Here is a 22,621-nt window from a genome sequence, read left to right as displayed (position 1 = left end):
TTTTTGTAGTGTTATTTATTTTAAAATTTGTATGTAATATTTGTATGTAAGGGAACCCACTTATGTACGAATTTTACACAGGGATTTATCCTTGAAAAAGCTCTTGTCAAAAGGCGCCACCATTATATACAAATTTTACATACGAAAAATCTGTATGTAAATTTATTTCCCATTACATATGAAAAATTCGTATGTAACTTATTTGTATGTAAAATTTGTATGTAATGAGCCCCTTGTATATGGATCAGGAAGAATTTGTATGTAACAATTCGCATGTAAATGACATTTTTATTGTAATTTCTTAATTATAAACATGTCCTTTCTTACCAACCTTTTATCCTTTCTTTCATTTAAGGTTTCCATGTTTTCTTTATTTTCTTTGTATTAGTTTATGTTTCGTTTCTTATCTTTTATGTTCTCTTGAAAACCTAAATGTTTAGATGTTTATTCTGACTCTTACGATATAAAATGTGTTCTTTATGCCTATTAATAAGTTGTTATCACATATTCCACACATACGAAAGTATAATAATAAAATTTTTTTTAAACATATAAAAATTTTATATTATTTTGGAAATTTTTATTTAACTGGATTTGAAAAGAAAAATCATAAATTAAAAGAAAAACAAGTACTGGTCCGTTTCAAGAATCCATATTTTGCATAAAGAATTTCATATATTTTTTTTATAAAGCTTTAAAAAGTGACTCTTTACTTCTATGTACGTTAGAGGTGATAAAATAAATATGAAAAAAAATCATTCGTGTCGTTAATGGTAAAAGTTTTGGTTAGGTGCTTTTGAAAAATAATGAATCTTTTAAATAATACAAATTGTGAAAAATTATGATTTAAAAAATATATATAAAATACTAATTCAAATGTTTGAAAGTGACATTTTTTTAAGTTAGGTAATGAGGTAAAGAAATCTCGTACCGACCGACCCCTCCCATGCAGATGAAGCCAACGTGAGTATTTGTTTGCAATTTTTTCTATTTAGGTAGCCACGAAAAGAAACTAGTCCACACATCCTGCTCCTGCATGCTCCACGTGTGAAGTCAACGCACATACCGTGAGTATTGCGGCCTTTGTGGTAATCAGATCCAATAACAATTTAAATTGCTTCATGTTCGTATTTTTTAAACCACGTTAAGAGATCTTGTAATATTTTTAATTATATTGAAATAAATTAATTTGCGCGATTTACATACGTTATATTAAAAACTGAGAAAAAAAAATCAGGCTAGCAGACTCATTTGACTTCCGATTGTTCCTCACTATTTTCTATATTTTTCCTCTATTAGTCTCTTTCTACCTTTATAAATTTAAATAGGAGAGTCTAAGATCTGTGAAATATTAAAAAAAAAAAGCTTAATAGGTTATTTCGTCCCTTTTTCGTTTAGTACTCGATTTTAAAAATACTTCTATTTCATCCCAAAGTAGTATAAATTGTATCAATTAGGTCCCTTCTGTTAAATTCACATAAACGGAGTTAACTCCAGGTGATGAATCTGCACTTTTTCTTCTCTCTCCTCTGGATTTCCTGTAATATTCCATCTTTTTCTCTCTCTCTTCTTCCTCACTTTTTCTGTACTCCTCTGCACTCACAAACCCATCTCCAACCCTCTGATTCATGCTAACAACCACCTTCATCTCTCCCACCATCACCTCCATGTTCACGTGCTGCTCTGCATGCAGTGGCCATGCAACCATCGACACCCCCGCCACCACCCCTTCCAACATTCATATAACAAATAAGTTGAAACCACATTTGATGAGGGAGAATGGGGGATCAAATCTATAGCTGATTCCATCATTTGATATAAAGCAGCAAGCAAGAAACTGGGAAGAGAAGAGAAGAGAAGAAAAGAGAAGAGAAGTGGAAGCAAGAAAGATGAGGGAAGAGGAGGAGGAGAAGGCAGTGTTGGAAGAAATCTTCGGGTCTATGGCTGTGTCCCAATTTCCTCTCTTCACGCCACCAATCCCGCATACTCGCATCCCTCAATCCCAAAACTAGTTCCCCTCTCCCTCCATCAACCAGGCCATGCACTTCGGCCTCCAACACCTCCCTTCTTGGGGCCCTCCTCTAGCCCACTCCATTTGCCGCTCCATCCGCCTCCAGGCCCATAACCCACCTCCCTTCCTGCCCCACATCCTTCACAGAGAACCCCTCTTTGACCAGATGATCACCAACATCTACCAGCCCAGCTAAGGCATCTGCGCCCACGTCGACCTCCTCTTCTTCGACGACGACATCGCCATCCTCTCCCTCGAGTCAGACTGCGTCATGCACTTCACCGACCACCAAGACGGTAAGATTAGAGTGTGGAAGGTTTACTCCAAGAATCCAAGCAAGCATAAACGCATCGGGAGCTTGCCAACGTTCAAAGATTACATGAAGTGTTCCATGAACCCCAAGAATTACGTGGAGGTTCGCCGGAACCGGAACGCGGTGATGGTGGGAGAGATGAAGGTAGTTGTTGGCGTGAATCAGAGAGGGTTGGAGATGGGTTTGTGAGTGCAGAGGAGTACAAAAAAAGTGAGGAAGAAGAGAGAGAGAAAAAGCTGGAATATTGTAGGAAATCCAGAGGAGAGAGAAGAAAAAATGCAGATTCGTCACCTGGAGTTAACTCCGTTTATGTGAATTTAACGGAAGGGACCTAATTGATACAATTTATACTACTTTGGGATGAAATAGAAGCATTTTTAAAACCGGGTACTAAACGAAAATTCAGCTCTTAACTTAGGGACGAAATAACCTATTAAGCCAAGAAAAAAGTATTAAACTTTGTTTTTAAATTTTAATTGATATTTTCTACAAATATCATTTGATGAAACAGTATTGAAACGATAATTCTATACATCAAGTAATGATGTTAGTTTTGTGTAGTGAAATTTAATTGTTCTAGCTAGAAAGTTATAAGACCAATCGGTTAAAAACACTAATGATATACTATCTGTGTTCTCCAACTTCTCTCTAGAAAATCTAAGTGAGATAGTTACCCAGAGAATTTAGAGTGTTTTCGAGTAGTTGTAACAGAGAGATCCACATGTTCATCTGAAGAGGATAAGTTTAGTTTTTTTTGTTAATGATATTAAGTATGTACATGTGTTGGAAGTGGGCATTTGTGAGTTTGAACAGTGGGATTACTATGAGGTTTTATCTTTTGTCAAGTGAAGGTGCAGTTAGAAGTTTAAGTGGTAACCAAGACTCCAGAGTAGACGAAAGTATAGGTAAGGAAAGCTAATATCGGTTTGGTTATTTTATCATATTTTTGTGAATATGTTATGGATGTTAACTGGATCGTGAAATGCAGTGCATGTTTTTGTTCTTGGTGATGGTGCTGGTCTTAGCTGGAAATTAAAGTTTCAGTTGACAAAGAGATTTTAAGTTGTTTCTTAACATCACACACACACGCATATATATATATAACCTTACAGAGAATTGGTTCAGATCCCTAAGCGAAAAAAAAGGCATTAAAGTAAATATATCATTTTGAGCATGACAGAATTGCACCCGTAAGCATTGGGGAAATACCTGTCAATCAATTGAGGTTATGGCACAAACAATTCCCTGTCAGATTATTAATGCTACTATAAAACTCTGTAGAAAAACATAACCTTCTGCATGCTCATCACATGCTCCCATTTATATAAAAATGTAGAAAATGAATGACTATATGAAAATGGGTCCATAGAGGAAGTGCTCATCACTTCATGTTCTGTGGGAGAATAAACCTTTCATGATACCTCTGCGAGTTTTCATAGAATGTTGCCCTTTACGTGACTCATTTTCTTTATTTTTTTTTTGTTCTATTCTCTTTTTCTCTTCTGTTTTCTCTATTATTTCTCCTCTTTTTATACACATAAGAGAAAAAACTAAAACTGAAGTGGACTTGGGAGGTGGACACTAATACGGAAAAAAGTCAATGTTGCTGATAGAAAAGATAGAGAAAAGAGAGAAATACATGTGAGATTGCATTATATTGTAATTACGTTTTTAAGTGAGAGTAATAGATAGTTTAAATGTCTTGTAAGCAATAGTTGATTATAATTATAATTCTAAAGAGAATTAAAATAGTTGTTGAAGGAGAAATTATGATTTTGTTATCTAGAAAATAGAAAAATTGATGAAATTGATATTATCAAAAATCAAAACGTGCTGATCCTTCGTATTCAAGGCAGACTGTGAGTTCAGATCCGATCTTCCATAGAGTGAATTGATCCGATGGAAAAAGATATGGGTACCAATAATGAAGATATTTAATGAATACCTAAAAGAAAATAATAGGCACGACTATTTTAGTTAGATGCACAGTTAGGGCAGATACAGGTATATCTACTCATTAACCACTCTTAGATTTTTTTTTAAATAATTTAAAAATAAATTATTTTTATTATTGAACGAAATATTAGTTGTTAAAAAATATTTTAAAATTTAGGTTTAATAGGTTTTTAAATAATATTCATTGAAATTATTTAATTTTTTATTTTTTAATTTAATTTCTGTTTCATTTAAAATCAATCAGTGCAACCTTTCTATTAATATACACATCATTCTGATTACAATGTAATTAACAGAATAAATAATGTCGTGGCAGTACACTGACCTCACTCACTAAAATGTTTCATCCTCTATAAATTTGCAAGAAGACAATAATCTATAGTAACTTCTACAAAGATAAAACAATAATAGGAGCAGAGAAACAGCAGAAGAAGAAATATAACCCCCTGAAAATGACTTTGTCCACCTCTAAGACAATGCTTAAACTCATGAATTATGGTATTAGTGTTCGTGGCTTAATTTGATTTGATTTTCAATAAGAAGTCAACAAATTTAAACCTAAACATTGAAATATAATTTCCTTTAATTTTTAAATTAAATCAAATCATTAATTTACAATCGATTATAAGGAAAATCTGTATTATTTATTAGATATATTATCACGAAAAAGAAATGAATTTTCCTTTAGATGGGGTCTGTTAACTCGTTTTAAAATAAAAGTAGAATTGAACAATTTTTTTTTATATATATTTCATGTATTTTAGAAAGTAAAAAATAACAAAGAAAGCCAAAAATATAAGAAAGATAGACTAAAAATTAAAAGGAAAGTATTTAAAAAGTAGGATTGATATGTACCCATTACAAACACTGTAATATAAGACAAATGTGTATTGAAAATTTGAGAAAGATTATATTTTGATGTTGTTATATATGAGTTCAGTTTTCTTGGTCAATTTATACTTTAAAGAATTGGTTTAAAATTGAAAAAGAAATATTCTTTTGGACGTATAAAATAATGAATATTTCTTTCATGAATATATAGCTTATAATAAAACAGCTACTTCCGACCCACACTATCATCTTAGAGACTGTAACTCCAAGTTTATAAATACAAATATATATATATATATATATATATATATATATATATATATATATATATATATATATATATATATATATATATATATATATAGCGAGAGAGGTAGGTAGATAGATTTGAAATTGTCATGTTAATTATTGAAAGCTAATTTGAATTATAGTACTAGGTATTTCTAGTTTTAGAAAAAAATACCTTGTAATATTTTAAATTATATTTATATTAGTTGTAATAGGCGTTTTGCACATGTTGTATAAAGAATTGAGAAAAAAAAAAAAACTGAGGCCAGCTCACAATCATTTGAGTTTTGGGGTTACCATAATGGACTCTTCTTTCCATTTTCTTTATTTTTCTTTTGGTGATGTTTTGTGGAGCCTTATAAATAGGCAAGGATGGGAGACGAAACTCAACAATCAGAGCAGAAGCAAAAGTTCAGTATGGCTCTGTTATATTATGGTTTCGTGGTAGTACTTTTTCTCTATTCTCTTAAGGTCTTGTTTGGATCTAGAAAATTCAGAAACCTTCCTCCAGGGCCTTTTGCTTACCCTATAGTAGGAAACCTCTTGCAACTTGAACAGCCTTTTCACCGTTATTTCACTCGATTGTCCAAAAAACATGGCAAAGTCTTCTCTCTATGGTTCGGCAACCGTCTCATTATCGTTGCTTCTGACCTACCCGTGGTGCAAGAATGCTTCACCAAAAACGACACCGTCTTGGCTAACCGACCCCACTTTCTCCTTGGCAAACACATCAGTTACAACAACAGCACCATCCTTCACTCCTGTTACGGTGAACATTGGCGCCATCTCCGCCGCATCTTGTCCCTCGAGGTTGTCTCAACACACCGTTTGAATGCCTCCTACGAAATCCGAAGGGACGAACTCACCAAACTCTTGCAGAAACTTGCTCGCTTCTCGCGCAACGACTTCACTAAAGTCGATCTCAAATCCATGTGAGTTCTTAATAACGTCAAAGCAATATTTTTTTACGTAACACCGGTTAAATAATCTTACATATAGATGTCAACATAAAGCAGAAGTCAGATTAAATGCTTTTTATTTTGAAATAAAGAGGGTAAGAAATAAAAAACATAACATTCTTTTAATGCAGTTTTGAGACGTGACAACAGTTAACCAAAGAGTTTATTATTATGTTACACATTTGTCTTAGTTCTATTACTTCATCTAATAATGGATAAATGACATGTGTTAACTAAGGGTCATGGAAACGTCACTTAATACTATGATGAGGCTCGTGTCGGGAAAGAGATTCTACGGTGATGACTGTGATGTGAGTGATGTGGAGAAGGCCAAAGAATTTAGAGGTATCCTTAGAGAGATGGTGTCGTTAGCAGGAGTAAATAACCGTGGAGACTTCTTGCCTTTCCTGAGGTGGTTTGATTTAGATAATTTGGAAAAGAGACTAAAAAACATTGGGAAGAGAATCGATGCATTCTTACAATCACTCATTGACGAAATTCGTGCTTCAAATAAGACTACCAATACTATGATATCTCAGCTCTTAGTTCAACAACGAACACAACCTGAACAATACAGCGATCAAATTATCAAAGGACTTTGCATGGTAATTATTTTTGTCCATGCAAATCACTATTTTATTTTTCAAAGTGATAAACTAATAATTCAAATAAACTATTGTTATTATTTTTGCAGAGTATGTTACTTGCAGGAACAGATACATCAGCTTTGACTTTAGAATGGGGAATGGCTAATTTATTGAACCATCCAGAAGTTTTAAAGAGAGCAAAAGAAGAGTTAGACACTCATGTGGGATCAGATCGTCTGGTAGATGAATCAGATATGTCAAAACTTCCTTATGTTCTAAACATCTTTTTCGAAACGATAAGATTGCATCCTGCTGCACCACTTTGGTCACCACATATGTCTTCAGAAGATTGTACCATCGGAGGATATAATCTCCCAAAAAATACAATTCTGTTGGTTAATGCATGGTCCATTCATCACGATCCAACTTTGTGGAAGAACCCATATGAATTTAGGCCTGAAAGGTTTGAAAAGGAATGTGACTCAAGCAGTTTGCTTTCATTTGGATTAGGGAGGAGGTCTTGTCCTGGAAACAACTTGGCTCAACGTACTGTGGGATTAGCTTTGGCTTCATTGATTCAATGTTTTGAGTGGCAACGAATTGGTAAGGAAGAAATTGATATGACTGAAGCAAAGGGAATCACTATATCAAGGCAAAACCCATTGGAAGTTATGTGCAAAGCTCGTCAAATCCCAGCTATTATGGATCTATATTAATTTTTGGTGATTAAAGATAAAGTATTTTCTCGATAATAAATACGGGTTTTGCATGTAACCTTGCCAAAAATAAATCTGAAGGAATAATGTATCGTTTCAAGAAGAAATATGTCTGTATAATGTGTGGTGAAAATAAACATATTTGTACTCATTATACATTAAGGTTTGTGATAAATTTTTATTATATAGTTTAATTTAATAATGGTTTTGATAAAGTGTATGGTTCTGATTTTTTAAGATTTTTAATTATGATAGATATTATGATAATAAAAGTAAACACTTTTTTACAATTTTAATTTTAATTATTTTTTTATAAATTATAATATATAAGAACTTTGGATAAATGATGATCGAATTTATTAGCTAAAAATTAATATATTTCATGGAACAATTTAATTTGTTATATAATTTAATTTTGAACACCTAATATTCTGCAATACTTAATATAATGAAATATTTATAGGATTAATTATCTGTGTAGGATTCATCAATTCAAGATAATGAGCTTTAAATTTTTGATTAAAATTAAAACTTGAGTAGTACATTGAATAAGACAATTTTTTTCTTAAATTTATTATGAAGTTAAATTTTAGAAATAGACATTTGTATTATACTTATTAATTAATTCAAAGTAATAAATGAAAATGATATTCTAATACGTTCAGACAATATTTATTAAAGAAACTAGTTTTAATGTGTAATTATTAAATTATAGAGTTTAATATAATTAAACAAATGATTAATTTTATGTAAAATATTATTCCATTGTTTACTAGCATGAAAATATAAATAATATAAAGAAAATATTTTAATTAAAAGAAAATGCTTAGATTTAATTATAGGTTGTTTTAATTTTGAAATTAGTAAATAATAGGAAAAGATATCAACAATTGGTATATACAAAATGACTACAATATACAATGTGAATATGCAATATGTTCTCCTTTACAAATTTTTTCTTTTATTTTTAATATAATTATTCTCATATTCATCACCTTCCTTCATTTTTCATAAATCTTTTCATATTTATTTCTTCATTTTTATATTTATCTCCATCGTTCATTATCATAAATTTCTTTATCTATATTTATTTATTTTATGCATATTTATTTTCTTTATCTCTATTTATTTATTTATGCATACTTATTTTCTTTATTCACACACTTCTATTTATATTCTTTATTAACATCGATTTCCATAACTAATACTTCTTTTTTTATATTTTTCTTTGTTTGTACAACGTCGGTGTTTTTCGGCCTTTCACGTCGAATTTGAGATCGACGTCATATCAGGAGACATTAAATTGACGTCGAACATAGAACAATTAGACATTAATCAATAATTTTTGTTTTTTTTAATTAATTGTGATCCTTTTTTACAACTCTACGAGACCCTGAAAAGTAGAAAAACAAAAAATTTCAGTTTTTGGTATTTTATAAAGCATGACTATGAGACGGTCAAAACAAACGAAAATCATACCTAAAGTAGTTAATTAACATGCATTTGTAAACAAATGAAAGAAATATTACATGTGATGGTCGTCAAAGTTCGTTCCAGAAAAGTTTGAGTAGAGAAGAAGGTATCGCGCGCTAAGATAAAGTGAATGAATTTTCAATCTCCCGCTCAAATTTTTATTGAATTCACTAACCTTTTAACATCTAACGCTGGGGCATTTGACGTTTTATATCCTTTTCACGTTTAATTCTAGGGAATTCGACGTCATACGAAAACACATTTTCACCTTCGCGCCAAGCATTTTCATAAAATTTACACAATATAACAAATTAACGTCGAATTACAATTCTAAACGACCTCTAATAATTTCATTTATTTACAAAAATGTCACCGGTCATTTTTAACGTTGAGTATTCAGTGGTTGGACGTTGAACGTGTGACGGTATACGCTGTTTTTACACTAGTGTTAATAAATGTGCGGTGAAACTTTTATAATTAAAAGTTTATATTTAAAATCTATTAATCTCATAATAGACTTAAGTTTTGGCTTTAAATATGTTAAAATACAGACAAACTTAATTTTTGTATTTGTTAAATTTTCCACCAAACTTAAATTAATATTTTAAGTCTTTTCAAATAAAACAAGACTTTAATTTTATTTTACTTAAACCTAAATCTACGCCCTCCACCTTCATTTTCGTGTGAGATCTCTTTGCCTCTGCGTCCAAGGACACACATGTCATAGCCGCCGCTTCGCAGGTCTTGACTCCCCTCTCGTGTCGTTGCCGCTGTCGCTGCCACACCGTCTTTTTAGGGTTTTAGCTTGTAATCTTTGTCTTATAAGGGTTTCAGGGTTTATTGGGAGTGATTACCAATGGCTCCAATTTCTATTCCCCTGTTTCTGATTTGTATTATGTTATGTAAAGAATGTGATTGAATTTATGGGTTCTTAGTGTATTTCTTTGGTTGTGAAGATGAATTTAGTTGAGGGAATGATTGGTTGTATTATATTTCAATTTCATATTTATTGTGTATGAGAACTTATATAAGAAAAATGAATTTTATGGTGGTTGATTGAGGTGCTAATGGAATATATGATTGAATTTGCAATTTTGAGTGAAAAATTAAGTATGTTGATTCACAATAGAGTTAAAATTTAAGTTTGTTTCTTAATAACAGATTTAAATTTAAGTCTGTTTCTTAATAACAGATTTAAATTTAAGTCTGTTGAATTTAAGTCTGTTCTAAAATAGACTTAAAAAGCTCTTTTTCACTAGTGAAATTAAAGCGTTAGAGCTACTTACTAAGTTTAGCTTGGTTATATACTATGACGTTCATATAATTTGTTGAAATATGGTAGGATAACTAAAGTAACCAAATTACGAGAATTTGATATAATAAGAGTAAAACATAATTGATGTTTTTAAGTTTTTATAATAATAATTTTTACTTTAATAAAAATATTATATTTATTTCAGGTGTGGGGTAGGGGATCACAATTAAAACCCTCCTTCACACTTTTCCTCTCAAGTCTCCTAACATCGCTTTTGGTCTTTATTATAAAGTTCTTCTATGTTCTTACTTTACCTCTGTATTTATAGGTTTCAAAATGAACTTTTAATTAGAATTGGCCTAATCATGACCAAAAAGTTGATAAATGTCCTTTACCTGTAAATGTGTTCAATTTGTGGTTAGGTGACCTAATAGGTGTTTGGCCGAACGATCACTCATCCTTTAGAATGACATTTTAGTCAGGAGAAAGCAATCAAAGGTGGAAACATTGACATCTAGTTCACCTGGTACTCATCTGGGAACATTGTCGTTTGGCCTATAGAGGGTCGGTCAGTCATATTATAATGCCCCAAATTTTGGGATGCCCTGGGTTTATAAACATTGAATATTTATTAATGTTTCAGGTGTAGGGTTGAGGATTTCCACAAAACACACCTTCACACTTTGCTCCAAGTCCAAATCCTTTCTTGTTTGCGCTCCAAACCGTCTGGGGATACTTGCTAAAGGCACTCCAACGCTTAAGTCAGTGATTGCTTCGATCAAGGCTCAAAGCAAAGCCTTAAATTCACAATAAAGGAATCCACCTACCTTCTTACCTTTGACCTTTATTTATAGGTTTCGAGATGAGCCTAAGATTAGTGAAAATCACGACCCAATTATGGCGAAAAACCCACTACGCAATGCTTACCCGTAATCTTGACTGGTATTTAAGGATGGTTGATGTAAAGGTACGTTTGCTCGACTTCCTCCTTTTCTCGGCCCCTCGGTTGATGGGTCGCTTATCTGACTTACGGCTTATGGGCTTCTCGGGTGATCTCATCTGGTCGGTTGTCACATGATCGTCTGGTCATATGGTACACAAGCCCCTAAGACCTAGTCATCCTTGGATGACGTTGGGATTTGTTATGGGGTCACGTTGGGCGAGTTTTGTGGCTATGGTTGTAACTTCCCTGCACAGCGTGATTTGAAATTATGGTTATGGTGGAAAGACATTTGTCGCGGTCCTGTCAGTTATTCTTCGCAGAAGTGGTATCGTCGCATTATCTAAACTATTGAACGTGCACGAGATCTACGGTGGGGATGCATTGACAGTTACACTGGTTTTCCCTATAAATAAAGACATTACAAAAAATTAGATTTTTACTGGTTTTAACCCCCGGAAAATATGTTACCCGCGGTTAGGAAAACCGTTGGGAAAACCTGCGTCGTTAAGTAATTACCGGCGATTTTTTTAAAAATCGCCGCAATTAGCGGGGGTTTTGAAAAACCGTCGGAAGTAGTGGGGGTTTTACTAAAACCGCCGGAAATAACCGGGATTAAGAAAAACCGCCGATAGTTTGTGAGGGTTTATGAAAACCGCCAGTACTTTTGAGGGTTTTTCAAAACCGCCGGAAATGTAAATAATTTAATTTTTTTTATTATTCAAATTACTTGATTATCATTAATAAACCAAAATTAAATAATATGAAACCAAAATTAAATGTAAACATTAAATATAAACCAAAATATTATTATATAAATTGTAAACATTAGAAATACAATTAATGTTTCTTAAAAATTAAAATTAACATGTTATGAATAATAATTATAGTTTTGTACTTCTTCATTATTTTCATCATTTGGTACTTCTTCATTTTATCCATCATTTGGTACTTCTTCATTTTATCCATCATTTGATATGCTTCCTTTTTCAAATACCTACAATATACAACAATAATTAGTTAATAATATTTTAAAAAAATTATTAGACGAATTCAAGAACTATTGATGGTTGAAAAATGTTAAAATATGATATAATAGAAACTAAATCCAAGTATATCGATGAAAACAAAAGGTTAAGCATTTTATGGAAAGTAAGAGAAAAAAAAATCATAGATCTTGATCTTAATATCTTCATTTTAGCCAGATCAATAGTAAAGTTATTGTGCATAAATAATTTCACCAACATTGGATACCTAACTTATTGAATGTGACAAGGAAATAGTACAACCAATATAGTAAGCACAGCTCTAGCCATCAAACAACAATATAAAACAATACAGAACAACAGTTAAAACAGTAGTATAAAACAATGCAGAAACAATCATTAAAATAATGCAGAAACAATGTTTTAGTGTAGAAAATAACCTAAAAGCTTTGGCAACTCTTTAAAACAGCAGGGTTTTAATCAAAGATATTGGTTTTCAACAATTAGCTATTTCGCTAAAGTGGTATTACTTTTAGCCTTGTAGTAGAAATTATGATTTTAATACCTGTTTAGTTGACTTTTGTTTTGCAGAAAATAAAGTTTCAACTGAACAAGCATGGGAGTTAAACCATTCAAGTCAGCTAAAGCATAGAATTATAAACTAGCTGCAGCTGCGGTAGCTTTAGTTTACTACAGTTCATCTGTAGTCAGGAGCAATCTTGTAAGTTTCCAGCAAATGTGTTCCACTTCTTTGCCTTTCAATAAAATACATACACAAATTAGTGACAATCTAAACTATGAAGGATTGATATATTAACAGGCGTTAAACGTGTGCCAATCTGCATTATTTTTTCATTGGTAATGCAATTATATTTTGCTATATCACATAATGATAAATAACCACTCACAAGAACAAAATGCATTAAGTTAATAATAACAAAGAAACATATTCTGCATGGAAAATCTACAAAAATATTTACAAATTAAGATAATACATATTAAGCACATTCTTTACTAGCACTAGCATATCCTGGTTCTGCATGGTGGTATCCAAAGCCTTCCTGAGAGTAGGAGTCATAGGTTCAACAATTCTTCTATAATTAATAGCACAATATTTTCATAAGTTAAAATTCCACGAATTTAACAACAGCATGAAATAAGATATGTTATACTCTTGCCATAAAAGCATACATACAAATTAAAAAATTCCATGTCATTATGAGTGAGTGCCTCCCTGAGCATGTGTGGAGTGATGGGAATGAGTCACAAACCGCTTGAACCATAGATGGGGTGAGTGCAGTGCAAACAATAATTTTCAATTTCCGGACGTTTAACATTGAATGTATGTCAGACATTTTAAAGGACGTGGCTGAACAAAGCAAATAATTTAAATCAGAACAACTGTTACAAAAGTTTAAAACAAAAAAAACAAGGAAAACATAAGATATGAAACTAGTTGACTGAATTTTGAACTATAATGCTATCTTCAAAAAATATAAATAAGGGTTTGTTTAAATAAACTTCTCCATAAATGCTTTTAAGAGAAGAAAACAAGAAAATTGAAATAAATTTCTACAGAAGTTGACATTAACTTAAGCACAAGTAAAAAAGACAGATTTAAAAAAAAATAGATAAGAGATAACTTATGCATAAATTAATTTGAACTTCTAGAAAAGTTTATATAACTTTTTCATCTCATGTTTTTTAGAACCTATAACATAAACACTCACCCTCATATAACTTTTGTTAAACATCAACAACATCGATAATGCAATCAGGACCACTTGATCCCCTGTCAAAACTAATAATAGATCACTTGTGGAGATATATCCTTCCGAGTAGTGTGTCGCTCTAGTTCACGAAATATAAGCCTTGAAATCTTAGCATGCCTATTGGGGCGGTGGTGACCTCCATCTTCAAAATAAGATATTTGCCCCGTGTTTATCCACTGCACAGATAATGTAAGAAGGGCTCAGAAGATGGTATAAAATAAGAGCATGGATGATTGAATGAAAAAGAAAGAACAAGACCTTGAGATAGATAGTTGAGTACAAGAGAGCTTCCAACCAATCTTCCCCTTGTAGACCTTCAGCTATAATATCACGTACGATATCAAGCTTCAAAGTGAAAATTATGGATAAAGTTAATATGCTAATTAAGAACTAAAGGTACTGGTTTCTAAAGAAGGCACTGAGGGAAGGGAGTATTATGAACTGAAGTACCTTTCTCCACCAATTCCTGGAATTTTGGTCAACTTGAACAAATTTGAGAGGCAAGCCATGAAGACCTGAAGTGTCCCATTTCCTCTGTGTTTCATGGTTTCCATGCTCGTTGGATCGCATGAAAGAAACAGATTTACCTTGCCACTGACCAACAAAGGGACTTGGCTCTGCCTCTTCAGAAACAGAAGAACTGCCAAGCTGATCATTTCAACTTCGGTCTGAAATTGAATCTCTCCTCCAATGGCATTGCCATCTTTAAGCCTCTTGACAGCTACAAGAGTACCATCAGGAAGAACTCCTTTGTAGACATTTCCAAAACCACCTTTTCCTAATATGTTTTTGCTGTTGAAGTTGTGAGTAGAAATCCGGAGTTCTCTGAATTGAAACCTCTTCAAGTTTCCAAGGTAGACTTCTTCATGATGCCAGTTTGAAACAGTTAACAAAAAGGTCATAAATTTCAGAACAATACCATACTTGAATTAACTTTTGATGCACTAGAACATTCTTATATAACGATGTATATTTTACTTTGATCTCATTCAAGGTGTGCAAATGGCAAGTACCTTTAATATCGAAGAATGCTTGTTGATTGTGTTTGTGTCTCCACCAAATAACACCTCCAAACTGGAAATATAAACTGAAATTATGCATGAGATACAAGTATAAAACAGAAGAGTTCATATGTGTATTACAGAAAATTGTGTTGGGTCATGTTAGCCAGAGACTTTGGGCATTCACCAACAAGAGTGTTATTATTGAGCCTCCTGAAACAATTTTGGGAAAATTTTAGCATTAAACATTAGAGATTGATACTGAAAATGGATTCATCTCAAGATATCAAACCCAAGCTCATGTATGCTTATTAAAGTGTAATGCAAATTCTAGAAGAATGTAGAAGCTCCTTAGATAGAAGAATTGACATGTAATACAAGTTCTAGAATATTATAGAAAAACCTAAGATAGGAAGAAAAATCAAGAATATTCTACATAGGTAAAAATCTAGAACATTCCACATAAGTTGTGGCTAGTATGTTCTAGAATAATCTATGGGTCTATAAATACCCATGAACTCTACCATTTGATGTATGTAGCCAACATCTATCATTTGTATGAACCAACATCTACTACAACTAAAGACAACTACAACACTTCTTCCAACTACTACTTCTACATTCTACTATCTCTACATTTTCTCTACCACATCAACTACTCCTTTCACAACCTTCAAATACTAACAGTGGTACCAGAGCTACGTTCGGTCATCTACTGGGCGTAGATAAAATTTTCAACTACCTCAAACAAAACTATAACTCATTCTACTACTCCCAAATATATTCTCAACAATGGCTACTACTAATCAAACATCATCAATTCCAGTACCTATTTTCAAAGGAGAAAGTTATGATTTTTGGAGTGTCAAAATGAAGACATTCTTCCGCTCTCAAGATTTATGGGATATCATAGAAGAGGGATTCACTATTCCAGAAGACACCTCTACTCTTACTGCAGCTCAAAAGAAGGAGTTGAAAGAAAACAAGCAGAAGGATTCAAGGGCTTTATTTGTTCTTCAACAAGCAGTTGATGACACAATTTTTCCAAGGCTAATTGGTGCCACAAGTGCAAAACAAGCTTGGAACACAATACAAGAGGAGTTTCAAGGAAGTGACGAGGTACGCAATATTAAACTTCATTCTCTAAGACGAGAGTTTGAATTATTAAGAATGAAAGAATCTGAGACCATTAAAGACTACTATTCTAGAATAAAAGAAATAGTTAGTCAGATGAGAGCCTATGGGGAAAATATTCTTGACAAAAAGATCGTTGAGAAAATTTTAATTTCTATTCCCCAAAAGTATGATGCAATCGCAACCGCGATTGAACAAACAAAAGATTTGGCTACATTGTCAATCACACAACTAATGGGCTCTCTTGAAGCTTATGAACAAAGATTGAAAAGGCATGAAGAAGACTCGGTTGAAAATGCCTTTCAATCAAAACTAAAATTACGGTCTCAGAATAAAGAATATGAAGGAGATAAAAGTAGAGAAGAAATTTCTAGAAATAAAGAAAATCCTAGAAGCTTCTCTATGACTCGTCAAGAAAAATATCCTCCATGTGGCATATGTAAAAAGACAAGTCACTTGGAAAAAGATTGTTGGCATCATGGAAAACCTCAATGCCACTATTGCAAGAAATTTGGTCACATAGAAAAGTATTGTCGTAACAAAAATAAGCATCAAGCAAACTTTGCGGAAGAAGATAATCAAGAGAAACTCTTATTCTACGCCAATCAAGAATCTCCTAGTAGAGAAGGAAGTTGGTACTTGGATAGTGGATGCAGCAATCACATGGCGAAAGATCAAAGCATCTTCAAAGACATTGATAAATCTGTCAATGTCAAAGTTCGGCTAGGAAATGGCACCACAGTGGAGTCTCGAGGCAAAGGAACTGTCATGGTGGAGACAAAGAAAGGTACTAAATTCATCAAAGACGTTTTACTAGTTCCAAATCTTAAAGAAAATCTTTTAAGTATTGGCCAAATGATGGAGAATGGATATTCTCTTCATTTTGAGAAAGATACATGCAAAATTTATGACAATAAAATGATAGAAATTGGCCAAGTAAAAATGGAGAAGAGAAATAGAAGCTTTCCTATAAGCTTCAAACCTGGAACTAATATTGCCATGAAGGTAGAAGTTGATGACTCATGGCTTTGGCATAGGAGATTTGGCCACTTCAACACACATGCCTTAAAGCTTCTATATACGAAAAACATGATGAGAGATCTTCCATACTTGAAGGAGAATAATGAATCATGTGAAGGATGTCTCCTTGGAAAACAACATCGATTACCATTCTCGACAGACAAAGCATGGAGAGCAAAAGACTTATTGGAGTTGATTCATACCGATGTTTGCGGACCGATGAGAACACCTTCACATCATAACAACAGGTATTTCATCCTCTTCATTGATGACTTCTCTAGAATGACATAGGTCTATTTCTTAAAGGCAAAGTCAGAAGTTTTTGGAGTATTCAAGAAATTCAAGGCCCTTGTTGAGAAGCAAAGTGGAAAATAGCTAAAAATACTTAGAAGTGATCGTGGCAAGGAGTACACATCTCGCGAGTTTGACAAATTCTGTGAAGATGAAGGCATAGAGCGACAACTTACAGTCGCATATACTCCACAACAAAATGGCGTGTCAGAGAGAAAGAATCGCACAGTTATGGAGATGGCAAGATCAATGTTGAAAGAGAAAAGTATGCCTAACACTTTTTGGGCTGAAGCAGTCTACACTGCAGTTTATATTCTAAACAGATGTCCAACTAAAGCAATCCAAGACAAGACTCCTATTGAAGCTTGGAGTGGGAGAAAGCCATCGGCTAAACACCTACGAGTATTTGGGTCTATTTGCTACATACATGTTCCTGATCAAAGGAGGCACAAGCTTGAAGACAAAACTATACGAGGAATATTCTTGGGATATAGCACACAATCAAAAGGCTATCGAGTCTACAACCTACAAACGAAAAAGCTCATCATCAGTCGAGATGTTGAAGTTGACGAAAATGCTTCTTGGAATTGGGAAGAAGAAAAAGTTGTTAAAAACAACATTTTACTTCCAGTGCAACAATCTCAAGAAGAAACTCAAGAAGAGGTAGAAAATTCAGGTATGCTTTCTCCACCTCCACAACAAGATTCTTCACCTGAATCTAGTCCAAGAAGAGTAAGATCTTTGGTAGACATATATGAAACTTGCAATATGGCCATGATTGAGCCTAACTGTTATGAAGAAGCATCAAAGCAAGAAGTATGGGTCAAGGCTATGGAAGAAGAGATTAAAATGATTGAGAAGAATAACACTTGGGAACTCGTAAATTGCCCTCATGGAAAAGACATCATTGGAGTCAAATGGATATATAAAACAAAGCTCAATCCTGATGGAACTATACAAAAGCATAAAGCAAGATTGGTTACCAAAGGCTACTCACAGCAACCAGGAATAGACTACAATGAGACATTTGCTCCAGTTGCTCGCTTAGATACAATTAGAGTTTTAATAGCTCTTGCAGCAGAAAAAGGATGGAACATCTATCAACTGGATGTCAAGTCAGCCTTTCTAAATGGGGTGCTCGAAGAAGAGATTTATGTTGAACAACCACAGGGCTTCATCGACAAAGGCAATGAAGGCAAAGTACTAAAACTTAAAAAAGCATTATATGGCCTGAAGCAAGCTCCTCGAGCATGGTATAGCAAGATTGATAAATACTTCATCGATCAAGGATTCAGGAGGAGCAAGAGTGAGCCAACACTATATATTAAGGCACAAGGTTAGTACCATCTCATTGTCTCTATATATGTCGATGATCTTATCTATACAGGAAACAATATAGAGATGATGAAAGAATTTAAAGAAGACATGATGAAGACATTTGAAATGACCGACCTTGGCTTGATGAACTATTTCCTCGGTATAGAGGTGAAACTAGAAAAGGAAGGTATATTTATCTCTCAAAAGAAATATATTGAAGCTCTATTAAAGAAGTTCAAGATGAATGGTTGTAAACCTGTCACTACTCCACTGGTGGTAAACGAAAAGCTACAAAAAGATGATGGAGCACAAGAGGTAGATGCATCATGCTACAGAAGCTTAATTGGAAGTCTTCTCTATCTCACAGCCACACGACCAGACATTATGTATGCTACAAGTCTTCTATCAAGATTCATGCAAAAGCCAAGTCAGATTCATTATGGAGTAGGAAAAAGAATTTTAAGATATCTACAAGGCACAAAGGAGTTTGGTATATGGTACAAAACCGTGACTAACTCAAGGATGATTGGCTACACAGATAGTGATTGGGCAGGATCAGTGGACGACATGAAGAGTACGTCAGGATATGCTTTCTCACTAGGATCGGGTATTTTATCTTGGGCATCAAAGAAGCAAGCAACCGTGGCACAATCAACAGCAGAAGCAGAGTATGTAGCAGCTGCTGAAACCACAAGTCAAGCAATATGGCTACGAAGAATACTTGAAGAAATGGGTGAACCACAAGCTGGACCAACTATTATCTATTGCGACAACAAATCGGCAATATCAATAGCAAAAAATCCAGTCCATCATCAAAGAACAAAACATATAGCCATTAAATATCACTTCATTCGAGATGAAGAGACAACTAAACAAATTCGACTCGAGTACTGTCCAACAGAAGACCAAATTGCAGATATATTTACGAAGGCATTACCAAGACCAAGATTTGAACTACTGCGCACAATGCTTGGAGTTACCGAATTTGCATTAAGGAGGAGTATTAAAGTGTAATGCAAATTCTAGAAGAATGTAGAAGCTCCTTAGATAGAAGAATTGACATGTAATACAAGTTCTAGAATATTATAGAAAAACCTAAGATAGGAAGAAAAATCAAGAATATTCTACATAGGTAAAAATCTAGAACATAACACATAAGTTGTGGCTAGTATGTTCTAGAATAATCTATGGGTCTATAAATACCCATGAACTCTACCATTTGATGTATGTAGCCAACATCTATCATTTGTATGAACCAACATCTACTACAACTAAAGACAACTACAACACTTCTTCTAACTACTACTTCTACATTCTACTATCTCTACATTTTCTCTACCACATCAATTACTCCTTTCACAACCTTCAAATACTAACAATGCTTACAAGTATTAGAGGCTTCTCAGGTGTCCCAGAGATTGAGGAATCTCCCCTCTGAAGAAGTTGTTAACATCGTCAAGGAGGTCGTGAAGAAGGAGGTGGCTCCGGTCAACGTCTGATTCCACCTTGTGCAACTCGCAAGCTCCTAAAAAACGCCAATCGCAACATCGGCGAGCTCCTAATGATGCTTGGGTTTTCAGAATTAGGGATTTGAAGCAGGGAAAGACAAGGGAATTAGGAATTCCAAAGTGAAAAAGGACTGTGAGAATGGAGAAGTCGAGACGCGAAAGGCGGTGAAAATGGAAATGGTGAGACACGAAGATTGGGAGATGGAAATGGCAAGACACGAAGGTTGTGCGAATCACAAGGTCCTTAAAAACGCCATCGGAGAGCTCCTCAAAAAGTCAATCACAAGGTCGGTGAGCTTCAGGTTTTCGAAATTAAGGATTTGGAGGAGGAGAAGGCAAGGAAACCATGACTGCGAAGTGACAAAGGGTTACGAAGATAGAGAAATTGAGACGCGAAAGCTGAAAATGAAGAAATCGAGAGGCGAAGGTGAAGATGGAAACGAAGTAGTGAAGAAAGTCAATAATACTCGAAGCTCTGATGAAGTGAAAAATAAAGCACCGGAGGTGCAAATGCGCGACATTTCGGCAGTTTCACAAAGATACCCTTAGAATTATATTTTAAAAAAATAAATTATGTAATGAAACCACGGATAATTAGGAGAGGTTTTTAAAACCTCGGGAAACGATCCCCTACTATGCTGCTATATTTTTGTAGTGAGGTGGGTTTGATTGTCATTTTAACCCATTTTCTTTATCTGCTTTGACCACTGTCCGATTAAAGATCTTTTGTTCATGTCATAAAGATGTTTACTATTAATTTAGCTTCATATGAGGAGCCGACAGGAAGGGACAACGAGGGGTTTGCGACGATGATGGTCGTCCTTCATCTCCAAGTTCGGTGTCGTCATCCTTCTTTGAGACATCCGAGCGGGACAATATTAAGGCTGACACTCTGGAAATTGTATATTGTGACAGGACCTTTTTCGGGAAAGCAATCGACCTTACTTTTGGCGGAGTGGATGTTGACGGTTGGGCTGAGGGGGATGAGTACATAACGACCATGCTAGTGATCCAGGGATACGACTGGGCATCTCATGAAGTGGGGGAGTATGTTACCTGTTTTCATTTGAAGAAAGATTTGGTGGAGTGGGTCGATCGGGTGTATGTGGTACAAGGTAGGGAGGATGTCGCACTGATCAAGCTGGCAATGTGCAAGGGGAATAAGCGTGTGTATCATGGGAAGGGTAGCAGTACGAAAGATTTTGTCTTTACGTACACTTACCTCTTCTCCCAGATGTATGTCTGAGTTCCCTTTACCAAGTTTTAAGCAGCCGTGTTCAGGGAATTGAACGTGGCTCCTACCCAACTACATATGAACTGTTGGGCCTGCATGCAGGTGTTCGTGGTAATATGCTATACGTTAGGTTTGTAAGGCCGATCGCTAAACGAGGCTGGGTATCACTTGTTTCCGTGGAGAAGAAATGACTCTTTAAACAATTTTTTGATTCTTTTAAAACTAAGTATTCTAAGGTATTAATAAGAGAGACTGGGCGTTCAGAGTTTTTAGACGAGGTCAGGCCCCCCAGTTTTCTGTTTTATTGGACGAGGAATCTTCAAAAGGTGGCTTCTTGCCCACGACTTCCATAATGTCGACCTAGTTGGAAGTACTCGGAATAATCAACGGCCTACCTCGGTTTTGAGGAATTTGATGACGAAACATTCGGTAGGATGTCTTCCTTTTGTGATTTTATTAGGTGTTTGGTCTTAACTTGGTTAAGTTCTTTGTTTTATTTCAATTGTCATGTCCGTCCCTTCTCCAAAGAAAAACACCTTCCTCCAAGCCAAAAAATGATGGGTATTGAGTCCTCCAAGGCCTGGGAGCCCCACTCGACAACATTCAGCCAAGCCCCTCAACCTCAAAAGAGTCGGTACTTCTCAATCTACTCTAGTGGTTGAGCTCGACCAGTCTTCTCCAGCTGTTGTTGTTCCTCTTCCTATGAAAGAAAAAGGAAGAAAGAGATCCCACAAGGAGGGGGAGAAGTCCTCCTCGAAGAGAAGTCGCCGAGATGGGGGTACACCTTGGCCCCTCCCAAGTACTATATTTCAAACCGAGATTCACATTGGTCAGAAGGCCAATTTCCGTACGAGTTCTAGTGACTGGGACATTGTTGAGAAGATGTCCGAAAAGGAAATAACCAATGCTGCTCTAGAGCTTTCCTGTCGATCGACCATGTTGAATTGGTACTTGGTGAATATGGCTGATCACAGGAATGCCGAAGACGTTCAGGCGGAGTTGACCAAGTGTAGAAGACCGGTTGTCGGC

The 22,621-nt window shown here is 34.5% G+C and overlaps 2 protein-coding genes across 2 annotated transcripts; one reads left to right on the top strand and one right to left on the bottom strand.

Moving 5' to 3' along the window:
- The first annotated feature begins 5,748 nt into the window (after positions 1-5,748).
- Positions 5,749-7,676, top strand: LOC108345040 (cytochrome P450 81E8-like). The gene is made up of 3 exons (XM_017583594.2): positions 5,749-6,331; positions 6,597-6,963; positions 7,053-7,676. Exons 1-3 carry the CDS (start codon positions 5,772-5,774, stop codon positions 7,659-7,661), a joined length of 1,536 nt encoding a protein of 511 aa, XP_017439083.2. The 5' UTR covers positions 5,749-5,771; the 3' UTR covers positions 7,662-7,676.
- A 6,684-nt stretch (positions 7,677-14,360) lies between these two features.
- On the bottom strand, positions 14,361-15,301 carry LOC108344347 (protein NSP-INTERACTING KINASE 1). Its single transcript, XM_052867947.1, has 3 exons — positions 15,101-15,301; positions 14,538-14,949; positions 14,361-14,432 (listed from the first exon to the last, which is right to left on the bottom strand). The coding sequence occupies exons 1-3, from the start codon at positions 15,216-15,218 to the stop codon at positions 14,408-14,410; spliced, it is 555 nt and encodes a 184-aa protein (XP_052723907.1). The 5' UTR covers positions 15,219-15,301; the 3' UTR covers positions 14,361-14,407.
- Positions 15,302-22,621: the final 7,320 nt, after the last annotated feature.

The sequence above is a fragment of the Vigna angularis genome, chromosome 8 (assembly GCF_016808095.1).
Source record: "Vigna angularis cultivar LongXiaoDou No.4 chromosome 8, ASM1680809v1, whole genome shotgun sequence".
Lineage (NCBI taxonomy): Eukaryota > Viridiplantae > Streptophyta > Magnoliopsida > Fabales > Fabaceae > Vigna > Vigna angularis.
This window is presented reverse-complemented; position numbering and strand designations above follow the sequence as displayed.